The 13,915-nt window shown below is 33.4% G+C and overlaps 1 protein-coding gene across 1 annotated transcript; it reads right to left on the reverse strand.

The window, feature by feature from the left end:
• Nucleotides 1–27: 27 nt before the first annotated feature.
• On the reverse strand, nucleotides 28–688 carry LOC108221312 (uncharacterized). The gene is made up of 2 exons (XM_017395200.1): nucleotides 393–688; nucleotides 28–286 (listed from the first exon to the last, which is right to left on the reverse strand). Exons 1-2 carry the CDS (start codon nucleotides 686–688, stop codon nucleotides 28–30), a joined length of 555 nt encoding a protein of 184 aa, XP_017250689.1.
• Nucleotides 689–13,915: the final 13,227 nt, after the last annotated feature.

The following is a 13,915-nucleotide window of genomic DNA, read 5'->3' on the forward strand; positions in this document are numbered from 1 at the left end:
AGCTCCCCCATGAAATTTAGCTTGTCCTCAAGCTTTAAACTGAGGAAACTGAAGCTTGATAAAAGTGCAATTTTCCCATGATGCTTCTGATACATCCAAGTCCTTCCACTTTACCAACCACTGGTTGACATTTTTTCCCCCTCTCTCAATTTGTCTGCGCTGTAAGATCTTCTCAGGAACCAGTATCAATACTTCCTCTATATCATAATCAGGTAATTCCCCTGCAGTAATAGGTGCATTGCCTACAAACTTCTTTAACAATGACACATGAAATACAGGGTGGATCCTTGAATGAGGTGACAGTTTAAGTTTATATGCAACTTCACCTATTCTTTCCTCAACCTCGAATGGTCCAAAAACTCGGCTAATAGTTTATACGAGACTCTTCCCACCATTGAATGCTGCCTATAAGCTGGAGTTTGAGAAATACCCAGTCACCCTGTTTAAATGCTCTCTCGGTTCGTTTTTGATCAGCATAATATTTCATCCGTTGCTGAGCCTTGGCTAAGTTTTCCTGGAGCTGTTTCATGACACTCTCTCTTTGTATCAATAAATCCTGTGTTGCTGGTATAATCATATCCTGTAGTGAGCCTAAATTCAGAGGCACTGGCTTTGTTCCATACAAAGCTTCATAAGGTGTGATTCCCAGACTGGCATGAAAAGCTGTATTGTACCAATATTCTGCCATGCTTAACCAATTTTTCTAGCTCGTAGGTCTGTCACTAGAAAAAACCTGAGGTATGCCTCCAAACATTGATTCAGGCGCTCAGTCTGTCCATCACTTTAGGGGTGATATGCAGATGTAAAATTCAAAGTGACCCCCAATTTTTCAAACAAGGTTTTCCAGAAAACACTGGTAAAAATTTTATCTCTGTCACAAACGATCGTGTCTGGTAACCCATGTAGTCTAAAAATATTATCCAAGAACAAAGATGCAACTTTCTCAGCTGTAAATGGATGACTTAATGGAATAAAGTGTCCATACTTTGAAAGTCGATCGACCACTACCAAAACTGTATCTGCTATATCTGACATTGGAAGTTTTTCCACAAAATCCATAGAGATGTGCTTCTAAGTGCTGTTAGGTATCTGCAGTGGTTGCAGCAATCCAGGAGACATAACATGTTCATTTTTATATATTTGACACACTTCACATTGCTGTATCCAGTTGACCACATCCTGCTTCATCTTAGGCCAATAAAAACAAGCTGTTTGACCTGAATAACCCCTCCTAAAGCTGAGTTATGTAAGGACTCAATTACTCTTGTTTTGATATCACCACCCTTCCCCAGATATACCTTATTCTTTCGTTTTAATATGCCTTGAACCAACTGGTATTCTGAAGTTTCATCTGGCAGCAAAATCAATTTTGCCATCAACTGCTGGCACTCCCCATCTCCCTCATAGCTTTCTCCCACCTGTTGTAACCAAACAGGCAGTAACTCTGAAACAGCTGCTACAGTAGTTTCAACATGATGATCCTCAATTACTCTAGAGAGTGCATCTGCTGCAATGTTCTCACAGCCTCTTTTGTACTGTATTTCATAATCCATTCCTAGCATCTTGGAAAGCCACTTTTACTGTAATGATGTGTGTAAAGGCTGCTCCAACAAGTACTTTAATGATTAATGATCAGTTTTGATAATGAAGTGTTGCCCAACTAGATAGTGTCTCCATTTAGCAACAGCAAGAACTAGTGCTAGCATCTCTTTTTCATAAACTGAACAGCTTTTATTTTTCTTATTAAAAGCCTTGCTCAAATAAGAAATAGGTCTTCCCTGCTGCATAAGTACAACACCCATACCAGTAGAGCAAACATCTGTTTCCACCACAAAGGGAATTTCAAAATTTGGCATTGCCAAAACTGGAGCCTCACATAATTTTTTCTTCAACAATTGAAAAGCTTCAGTAGCCTGTTGTCCCCATTGGAACCCATCTTTCTTCAGCAGATCAGTTAGTGGTTTAGTAAGCATTCCATATCCCTTAATGAACCTTCTGTAATAACCAGATAAGCCTAAAAATCCCCTCAAAGTCTTGACTGAATCAGGAACAGGCCATTTCATAATACTCTCAATCTTTGCAGGGTCCATGCTCACTCCTTTACCTGAAATCAGATGCCCCAAATACTCTACTGAGTCTACTGCAAAACTGCACTTAGACATCTTGGCATATAACTGGTTTGCTTGCAGTAACTCCAATACAGTTGCCAGATGCTGTTCATGCATTTCCAGTGAAGAGCTATAAACCAGTATATCATCAAAGAACACAAGTACAAACCTCCTTAACAAGTGCTTAAAAACCTGATTCATGAGACCTTGAAAAGTTGTAGGAGCATTAGTTAACCCAAAGGGCATAACTACAAACTCAAAGTGGCCATGATGAGTTTGAAAGGCAGTTTTATAGGTATCAGTTGGCTTCACCAAAATTTGATGATACCCTGCTCTTAAATCTAGCTTTGAAAACAGCTTGGCTCCATGTAATTCATCTAGTAACTCATCAATATTTGGAATAGGAAATTTATCCTTTACTGTGAGTTTATTTAGATGTCTATAATCTACACGGAATCTCCATGTATCATCCTTTTTTCTTACCAAAATTACTAGTGAAGCAAAAGGGCTGTTACTTGGCTTGATGGTTCCACTCTCTAACATTTGTTGTACCTGTGATTCAATCTCTGTATTTTGTGAATGGGGGTATCTGTAGGGTTTCATTTTGAAAGGTACAGAGCCTTGCTGTAGTGGAATTTCATGGTCCACATTCCTATTAGGAGGCAACCCTACTGGTACTTCAAACACTTTTGAGAACTGCTGTAATATGTCATTGATCTTCCTTGGATACACCTGCACATTCTCTGCAACACACACATTTTCCTTCAATGCTTGTTGTGCCAACTTTTTATTCATTACCTGTAACTCTTTTCCTCTAACCAACTGTATAGTGGCTGACTCTACTCTCCCATTTAACAACATCTGATTCCCATTTTCAGAATCTGCATTTAACTTCAAATACAGCTTCTTAAAATCAAACATGATAGGACTAAATTTCTCCAGCCAATCTACTCTAATGATCATATCCCATCCTGCAATATCTATCATCCTCAAATCAAATTCAAAATCATACTGTTGAATTCTCCACTTCACTCTGGGAATATAAAATGAACTGACTACAGTTCTTCCATCTGCCATTTTAACTGTGATAAGTTTGCAAACTTGTTTCTGTAACCCCAAGTTGGCTGCAACCTTACTATCAATGAAACTTAATGAACTGCCAGTATCAGTCAACATCTGTACTTTATATCCTTGAACAACTCCCTCTAGAGTAATTGTTTTTCTTGCCATTCTTTCTGACAAAGCATTTAGAGATACCTTTGTCACAGTTCCCTCTAGTTCCCCCTCTAAAACTTCCTCTAATTCATCGTTCTCTCCTTCTTCTAACAGCATAAATGTATACTGCTGATTCTTGCATTGATGACCCTGGCTAAACTTCTCTCCACACTTATAGCATAAGTGATTGTTTCTTTTATATTGAAATTCTTCTGGTGAGATTTTCTTGAAGTTTTCTTTAATACTTCCCTCCCTTTTCTCTTCTATCATCTTTGCCTCTCCTTTCTTCTCACTGGCATTCCATTTAACATTGATATTACCAATAGTTTTCTTAACCTCATGCTTCCTTATCATCACCTCAATGGTCTGTTCTTGATACTGTGCCACTTCTATAGCATCCAACAAGTTTCTTGGTTTCATCAATCTAACCATTGGTTTTAATTCTGCTTTCAAGCTAGATATAAAACTAGATATAAAATATTTTTCATCTAACTGTGGATTTCTACATATAAGCACAAACTTAAGTTCCTCAAATTTCTCCACATATTCTAAAACAGACCCCACTTGAAGCAACTTATTAAACTCTTCCTGCTCATCCAAACCCCCTTTCTTGCCAAACCTTTTGGTAATTGCCTCACAAAATTCTGACCAAGAAATGTTTTCTTTACACAACTTAAAGCTTTGAAACCATATATCCGCCTTACCATCCATAAACATTTCTACATAATCAAGTTTGTGAAGATCACTAACCATATTAACTGCAAAGAACTTGTTGCACTTCCTTACCCAATTTCTTGGATCTTCCCCCTGAAATGAAGAGAGCTCAATTCTTGGCTGCTGCAAGTTGTTCTTGCCTGCTTTGTCTCTAGGCCCTCTCTCATTTGATCCTGATCTGTCATTTTCCTTGCGAGATGGTCCTCCCTCTGGACTTGGTAACAATGGTGTCCTGTCCACCACGAATTCCCCATCCCTAGAAACCATTCTCTCCAACCCTTTATTCTTCAAGAACCCAATCATGTGATTTCTAATTCGATCATGCATCTTTTCAGTGTATGACTCAATATTTGCATCACACTTTGTTACCAGCGGGACCAACTGATCAATCCTATCTATAAGCTTGGTTTCAAGAGAATTACTGCTTGCCTCAATCAATCGATGATAGCAATTGTTGATCTCATTAAGCCGGCTATCTAAATCTTTCCATTGATCCTCAGAGGCGCGAGAACGAGTACTAGACGCCATGGACAGGTGAGAAATGTATCGCTCCTGATACCACTTGTAACGATAAAAGTATATTGACTATAGAAATGAACTACAAGAATGGAGGAAGAATAGAGACTGTTTCACAAATGAGAACAGAATGAAATGTATGAACCCAAAAGTTACTCTCTACTTGCTGTGCTCTAGGTATTAATAGCTATTCTAGACTCTTCTTCCAACTTTCTAACTAAATAACAACATTTCCCTCTCCTAACACATGCCAAGACACACGGTAATGTGGTATTGCTGGCCACTCGGGCAGTCCGGGACGGGACCGAGTTGCCAACGGGCGGAGTTACGGCCACATGACATGATTCATAATCGGTCCGTTTGATTACGTGGATCAGTCTGGTTCCGGGCTGAGTCCCAGCCAATCAACCCGTGAACTGATTCGCGGGTTTACTTGTTTGATTTTTTTAATTTTATGTTTCAGTTTAATTTAATCAAATATTTCTTTGTAAATAAATTTATTATTTTGTATATAGAAGAAGTCAAAAAAAAATTAAAAAAAATTCAACCTATAGATCTTCCTTGGTAACAGGTTCCCCATAACGAATCAAGTAACAAAAGATAGGATATAGCATGCTCTAATTTCAATTAATAATTTTGGAATCCACCAGAATGATGAGAAAACTCTCAAGGGTTTTTTCGATATCAATAATAATTTATCCAATCCATCAAAATATGATTTTTACAGGGATATAAAAATCCTACAAAAAAATAAAGACAAATCCTAATTAGAGTCAAATAATAATAAAATAGGAAAGTCCTAATTATAATCAAATATTAATAAAGTAAGTATGATCATGTTGCTTTGAGCATGATCATGCAATCAAGCTCTCCAGCCCTCCCACGTGCTACCGGATGGTTTTGCCAATCTGGCATGATCACGCAAGTTTTGGCATGTTCATGCTAAGCCTTTAGCATGATCACGTCGTCCTTAGACGCTCTTGTTTCCATTACGGTTTCTATAGGGTTTCTATAGGTGCAGCTAATCGTCCTACATCAAAAATCTTGATATTTTCAAATTTCATTAATTTATATGCATATTCCCTATACACATCGAACACTAAACAACCCTAACTTCTTGTCGTTCGCCCACTCTTGCATACATAAATACGACAGAATTTGATTTATTTTCTAGGGAAAAAATATAAATCAAAATATTGTTTTGATTTTAGGAGATTTTAATAATACTCCATCAGTTTCAACAGATTGTTTACGTTCAATATTGGCACGCATTTTGAAATTCTTATATAGTATAGTTTCTTAATATTTTTTAACATTTTTTTTGGAACAAAAGTTTGAAACTTCAAACTTTTATTTAAGAAAAAAGTTATTATAAAATTATGCTTTATAAAAGTCTCAAAATGTATTGCCTCAAAATAAATGCTAAAAAATAATGTAAAATGGTACTCCCTCCGTCCCTCGGAATTGTATACATATGGATTGGGCACGGAGACTAAGAAAAGTGTATAAAGTAATGCAAAGTAGGAAGAAAGAGAAAGAAAAATGGGTAAAGTAGTGGGACCCATCAATATATAATTGATAGATTTGGAAAAATAGTTGAAGGTAGTGGGTGAGTGATGTTTTTATATTATAAAACTTGACTATTTTGGGAAAGTTTTGAAATGTATATAATTGAACGGGACATAAAAAAAAAGAAAGTGTATAGAATTAAATGGGACGGAGGGAGTAACATAATTTAGGAAGTACGTATTGTCAAAGTTTTGTGCGCGCGTATCGCCGCTTTTCCGTTTGCGGCTCTCTCCACCTAACTTGGTCAGTGGTCATAAAACATTTTTGACCAAGAAATCCAACACAGGACATTGGAGTATTAGATTGGATTTGAACAAAAAATTATATTACGGCCGTTTGGCCAAGCATAAAAAGAATGATTATTTGTGGAGTTGAAATGAGAAGTAAATAGGTAAATGAAGTGTTTGGAAAAGAAACAGAAGTTGCGAGAGAATTTAGCATTCTCAGTTTTTTAAAAGTAATTCTACTTCTTTACATAAACGGATAAAAAAAAGTAGAAGTTCTCCGGGTTACATTTCTAAGAACAAAATATTTTCAGTAATATAACTTATTAATTTTTTCAACTCGACTGGTCCCTTCATCGGTGCAACAATATCAAAACAGAGAGCCTATTCATTGAAGTCGCATTCATCTTCGCATTATTTTTGTCTCAAAATTGACAAACCGTATTATTCAACTTTTGGGCAATATTCAAGGTCTGTAAATTGTATTTGTTGAATTACTACCAGAAAAATTGGCTCGTGGAGATGGAGATTACACGTAGAAGCCTGCTAGCAAGTCAAAACTCCCGGCAGTCGGCACAGCTTGCTTCCTAAGACGAGATTCATTACTTGCATGCAGTGGCGGAACCAGGACTAAAAGTTAGGGGGTCTGAAATATTTTTTTATCTATACTAGTATTAGCTTTCTCAATATATATCATCCTATCACGCTGATAAGTTTTGATTGTTTTTATAGTAGAAAAAATTCTCTCAACAATAGCAATGACAACGTGTAAAACTAAAGTTAATTGAATCAGAAGATAAATTAAGGGATAATTAGTGTGTCTGTGTGTGTTAACCATCATGACAGAAAGATTTCCTATACTTTGAAGTGCAGATTAATTTTTAACCGCTCTCATATCATTCGTACATGGCAATATCATTATATTCATAAAATAGTTTTTAATATTATTTATTCTGATTAAGATTAATATACAAATTTAAATTTTTATGATATATTTGCTTTTATTAGAATATTAAATATAATTTTAAATTAAAAATCAACTAATAATATTCATATTACCTCATTCAGATTTTCATACACAAATATCTTAATTCACCTGTAACTGATACAATGTAATTTGTATATAACTTATATATGAGAGATTTATATTGGTCAATTTTAATTAAATCATAATCGGATAAATATTTAAATTTGATTTGCTACGATCATGTGTTAGGAATACGTCACACTCATCGTGGTTGAAATATAGCATAAGATCTATTTAGCACATTTCTCAAAACACCTTAACATTTTAGATGTAATGGTTGTAATGTTTCTCCACATGATATCAGAGACATGTTCATACAGAGATTTCAAATCGACTCTCCGTCAGCTCTTAAAAAAAGAGATTTGGACATTTCTCCAACATCTTAAATTTTTTGATGTAGTTGTATCAATAATCGTCCTATATTTGTTTTTTCAAAATTGACAAACCTTATTATTTAACTTCTGAGCAATTCAAGGTATACAAATTATATTTCTTGAAGTAGTATTAGTAAAATTGGCTCATGCATGGACATGGACATCGCACGTAGCAAGTCAAAACTTCCGGCACATCTTGCTTCCTAAGACGATACTCTTATCTTGTATGAACTCCTATAAATAGTACATTCACTTCCTAATTTAAATCATCTCAAACACATTACTACAAGTTTCCAACTACTATCAATGGCTTTCCGCAGATCGCTTTTCATCTTCATGCTTGTTGCTATGACGGCCCTTGTTCTACTTCCGGCCGTCCGATCAGCCGATGACTCAGCATTCTGCCCCAATTCGCCTGCTGTTCTGACGCCGGAAGATAACTGCAATATCCAGTGTTTTGTGGAGGATCCAGTCTGTGGCTCCAATGGGGTGACCTACGGCTGCGGTTGCGAGGAAGCACACTGCAATGGGTTTCGTGTTGTCAAGTTGGGTGCTTGTTAATCGGCTACATAAATCTGTACTGTATTAACCTACTTATAAGGCTTGTCATTAAACAGTGGTATTTGTATTCGTATCTTGTTTGTGTCATACTGTGATTCACTTTTTGTTTCTGGAATAAAGAAGTACTCGTATTTATTTTCTTCTAACGTCGGAGCCTTGGAGGTGTCCATGCTCAAAGAGGCTTAAAACCTATGCAAAACATGGTTAAATTTAGATGATTATTTACTTTTTCAGTTTTTCTAATTGGGTTAATCAAGTGGGTCATCGATCTTTTCGGGGTCACTCGACTCACCAAAATGAATTAGTGATATCAACTACATCACCGACGTGGTACTGAATTAGATATTGAACAAATAAATGCTATATTAAAAGCACTGCTGTGAAAATAAAATATTTTGAAAGTGAATATACTTTGTATGTGGTAAGAAACCTAACTATTACTCCCTCCGTCCCCCTGAGTAGTATACATTGGGGGACGGGGACGCGGCACGGACTTTAATGCTCCTGCAAAATGCAGTTGTGCAATCTATTTTTAAAATTTTTCTTTTCTGAATTAAAGTTTGGATGTTATATTTTTATACAGAAAAAGAAAATCTCAAAAATAAGTTATGGAACTATATTTTATAAGAGCATTGAAATGCGTGTCGAGCAGTTAAAAAGAAACGTATAGAATTAAATGGGACAGAGGGAGTACTCATGTATGAATCTTTTGTATAATTTATTTGTCCAATATCTAACTCAGCACCACGTCACGCCGCCATGTTAACATCATGATCTTTTCGTTATATATTCTATCAAATATTTGAATAATTTTAATGATGGTGACCTACTTGATATCATTGATTTATTTAAGTGAGATCCAACGGAGATCACTAACTTACTTGATATTATTACACGACTTCAATTATGAATTTGATAATTAGCTCTTTTCTAATTATTATATTTCATATTTATAATAATTTTAAAATTATATAATATATTTTTCAGAATTTTAAATTTATTTATATTTATAAAATTAATATTACACTAGTTCAAATTTAATATGTTGTTGATGATAATCACTTTTAACTCACATTATTGTGAATTATATATATAATATTAAAAAAAACCAAATTCAAAATGAATATATAGTAGGAAAAATCAAATATAGAATGTCATACCTTTAAACTTTTGTTACTATTGATTTTAGGAGAGCGCATTCAAATCAGATTTGGTAGTTTTCACGTATAATTTATTTAAGATAATGTTACGAATCCGAAGAAATTTTCAAAATTTATTTACCAAATGATGTGGCAGACACGTGAAAAATTGTGATAATATGATTGATATCTATAAAGGAAGTCTCATTATTTTTTTTGACGGAAATGTGGGAATTTCATTAACTTCTCAAATCAGCCCCAATACAATCAAGCACCTCAATAGGAACAGACCTCCTATCAAAATTATGATCAGGATGACTATATGAAACCCGAGCAAGCTCGTGGCCAGCCATATTTGCAGACCGTTTTTTTAAATACAATTGAATATTGTTTAGCCGGCGAATATGTCTACGACATTCCGCAATGATTTCACCAAACTGGGAGCGTATCGACGTCTTGCTTCTAATTGCATGTACTGCATGCAACAAGGCAGTCAGACTCCACACATACATTAGACCACGTCGAGCTCATGATCCAACTTTGCGCCTCCGTGATCGCTACTGCCTCAGCTACCTCTGGCCTTGCATTCCATTGAAACAGCTTCGATCTCGCTTGTAAAAGCTCACCATCACAGTCCCTGGCCATCATTCCAATCCCAAAAGCACGCTCGTTTTCAAAGTTGGCTGCATCTACCGTAACCTTAACTGAGTCCGGTTGAGGCTTTACCCAGGTCATTGCTCCATCCCCATCTGCCACCGGCTGGAGAAGAACATGTGAAGACCTACCCTGGGTTGTTTTCCATTGTAGTATAAGGTACTCTGGCTGCTGCAACTACTCTGTTCACCATCGATGGTTTTTTGTTCCAAACAAGCTCGTTACGGGCTCTCCAGATTGCTCAACAAAGAGTGACAATCCCAGCCCTTCGCTCATTGTTACTTGCACCGATGACTCTTTCGAACCAGGTGTGAAACTCAACCCCCTCACCAATATACATATCTGTGTCACTAGATCCATTGGTATGTTTAATTTATCTTATTCTTTTAAGATAGGGTATTTGTTTCTGAAAATATAAGTAATATACGGTGCCGTTTGGGTTATCTTAATAAAAATAACTTCTTTGTTAAAGTAAAGAAGTGGAGTAGAAATGAGAGGTGAATTAATAATTATAAGTTATATCTATGTTGACTTATTATAGATAATATAGATTACTACTATCCAGTCAACCCACCTAAAAATATGTGCCAAAATGAAAACATAGTATAGAAAAACAAGAGAGTAATCATAAATTTTGGCAAGGTACCGTATATAATTTAAGGTCTTCTCTGGATATGCACATTCTAAATTTTTACGGTTGTCCTGTTGAGCTACTTTTGAAAGTTAATTTCCCGGAAAAAAAATTAACTTTTTGAATTAGATTAGAGTCTTCACCAAAATCCAAAACTTCTAATTAGCAAATTAAATAACCTTTTGTGCTAAAAAGTTAATTTTGACAATACTAATTGAAAGAATTTTTTCAATTAGATTATTATTCATGTGTCTAGTAAAAATACAGAAAAGTGATTAAATATCTATTATTAAACGGTTTAATTATCGAGACTAAATCTTTACCCAAGCTCGACTCGTTTAATTTCATTAAACGAGCCGTCTCGTTTAGCTAAACGAGAGTCGGTTTTAACGGGTCGAGCAAGCCAGCTTATTTAGAAAAATATATACATAGTCCATGTTTGGGCAAGGGAAGTAGGAGTTACTTCTTAATTGTGTTTTTCTTGACCTATTTGTATGAAGAAGTAAAAATCACTTTTAAAAAGTTTTAACAAGTCGTGAGAAAGAAGTTGGAAGTAAAAAACACAAGATTTTCTTTATAACTTCTACTTCTTTTTCAAGCATTTCATAATCTGTGGACGTTTGTTACTTTCCATCTGCAACTAGAAGTCTACAACATGTCGAGGTATATTACACTTACGCTATTAAAGAGTTTCAAATACTAAAAACACTCGTGATAATACATTATCATATAATATTTCATAAAAGAAATATAATAATGTTATTATAAATATATAATTTTGAGTATTTATTTTAACAAAAACCTTCATATAACTTTTTTTAACTATAACATTATCTATTTCAATACAAACACGAAAATGGATAATAAATTGTAAAAGCTAAATTTTCGTCAGAAAATATAATTGGTTGGTTAATATAATTTAATAAAATTCAATTCATTAATATTAAAATACTAATAAAATGATGTTAAAATTTAAATTATAAATAATAAATTTCGAACTATATAACCGCCCGTGCTTCGCACGGGTTAAAGGCTATTATTATAATTTTTGATTGAATTTTTTTGTGAATTAAATTTTAATAATACATTTTTATTTAGAAAAATAATTAATAAATAATATTTTTAACTATCCGGTCAAAACACATAAAAAATATTTATCAAAAAATTAAAACATCGCGTAAAAAACAGAGTAATGCTTAATTATTTGTTGATCCCAGTGTTATAAAAAGCGGGAATCGGACTTAGTCGGTGGAGGCACCGTCCAACGATTAACCGGATATTGGGATTAATCGGAATGATTAATCAGATCATTAATCGTAATCAATTTAACATTATTTTTTCAAATATATGTATATTAACAAAATATATGTATATTAATATAATTCTATGTACTATAAATTTATAGTGTTATAAAATCAAAAAAATTATTGACTTAAAATAACACAAAAATGCCTTTATATACATATATAGGTCCACTCATCTCATATACAAACTTGAATTTGATTGAATTTGTGAAGAAAGATATTGTACATTTTTATAATTAGAGTTTAGTGGCTAATATTGAAAGAGTGAAATGTAATAAAAACAATTTTAACTTTAATGATTTGTCATTTTCGCGCCTTTTATTTTATTTGAAATTAAATTTATAATTTTTAAATTTTTTAAATTCATCGATTTTTGACCGACTTATTCCGATTAATCCCGCTTTTTGACCGATTAATCTCGACTTTGGCTGATTTTGTGAAAAAATAATTTTTTTCACCAATTAACGCTTAATCGAGACGGTGCCGACCGAACATCGATTAATCGGGCATCTCGTTGGTTGATCAAGGTGATCAACAAGGTTTGGCCCACCAAAATGTATTTTTAAGTCCCCACCAGCTTATGCCAACTCACAGACAATTCACGATCTCTCCTAGTTCACATTGATAGCTAAACTAATACATCTGACTTTTAATTTTTAAAAATATTTTTATTCACTATAAATATTCTAAGGCCAACATGTCTTTATAAAATTAATCCATAACAATTATTTTAAGCCAACTATTGAATATCAATGGTTACGTCTACGCCTTAGTATTAAATTCATTATTAAATAAAAGTTATTGCTAACAAGAGTTTGTATTTTTCATTAATACTAGCCTTTAACCCGTGCGAAGCACGGGCTGATATATAATTCGTAATTTATCATTTATAATATAAATTTCAGCATCATTTTATTAGTATTTTAATATTAATGGATTGAATTTTAATTAAATTATATTATTCAACTGACTATATTTTCTCCCGATTACTTGAAAAATTTATATTAGGATTTTAGTACATTTAATCCGAATTTAGTACACGTAGATTTAAAAATAAAAAAAAAACAGAAAATTCAAATATTTTCCAAACATAGACGATCGTGTAATACTTTTGAAAGATTCAGTAATCTAATCAATCGAATTTCAACATAATTTTGTAATCTTGGTTTTTTTGACAACAGAAACTTTCAAGATTAAAGTTAGAAATGGTATGTAATGGTTCGTGTTTATATTGAAATAGAACACGTTAAATTTAAAAAAAAGTTATATAAAAGTTCTTGTTAAAAAATGATATTCAAAATTGTATATTTATAAATTTATTTATAACATCATTATAATGTTTTTAATGAAATATTATATGATAATATATTGTTATGAGTGTTTTTAGTATTTGAAATTGTTTAACAATGTAAGACTAATAGATAGACTCCACATTTGTAGACTTGTAGTACCAAAAGGAGAGTACCAAACCAAAAAATATAACTAAAATCTTGGATTACAAATTATACCATGTTGGCTTATTATAGTATAAGTATAGTATAGATTTTGATGTAGTAAATATTCTACTCATTCAAATTTAATTTAACACGCTTAATTCTGGGCAATTTATGATTTTGTTTATCTGATTTTTTTTTTTTGACACGTTCTTTATCCAGGTTCACACCAAAATTTTCATATAATTGTCGGACATAATTCTTTATCCGATTATTATGTCAAAGTTTTGATGTGAAATTATAAAACAGTTATAGTATTATTATCTATTATAATTACAATAATTGTTATGCTATTTTCCAAAAAAAAAAATGTACATTCAATTGTTTATGTCTATGAATTTTGATTGCTTTTAGGAAATCATATAATATATTGCTAGTGAATATTG

The sequence above is a fragment of the Daucus carota genome, chromosome 5 (genome assembly GCF_001625215.2).
Source record: "Daucus carota subsp. sativus chromosome 5, DH1 v3.0, whole genome shotgun sequence".
Lineage (NCBI taxonomy): Eukaryota > Viridiplantae > Streptophyta > Magnoliopsida > Apiales > Apiaceae > Daucus > Daucus carota.

Coding starts and splice junctions, on each gene's coding strand:
- LOC108221312 (XM_017395200.1), bottom strand. CDS start 688: ATGGCAGAATATTGGTACAATACAGCTTTTCATGCCAGTCTGGGAATC. Junction 287..392: donor CTTATAGGCAGCATTCAATG/GTGGGAAGAGTC, acceptor ACCTCATTCAAG/GATCCACCCTGTATTTCATG.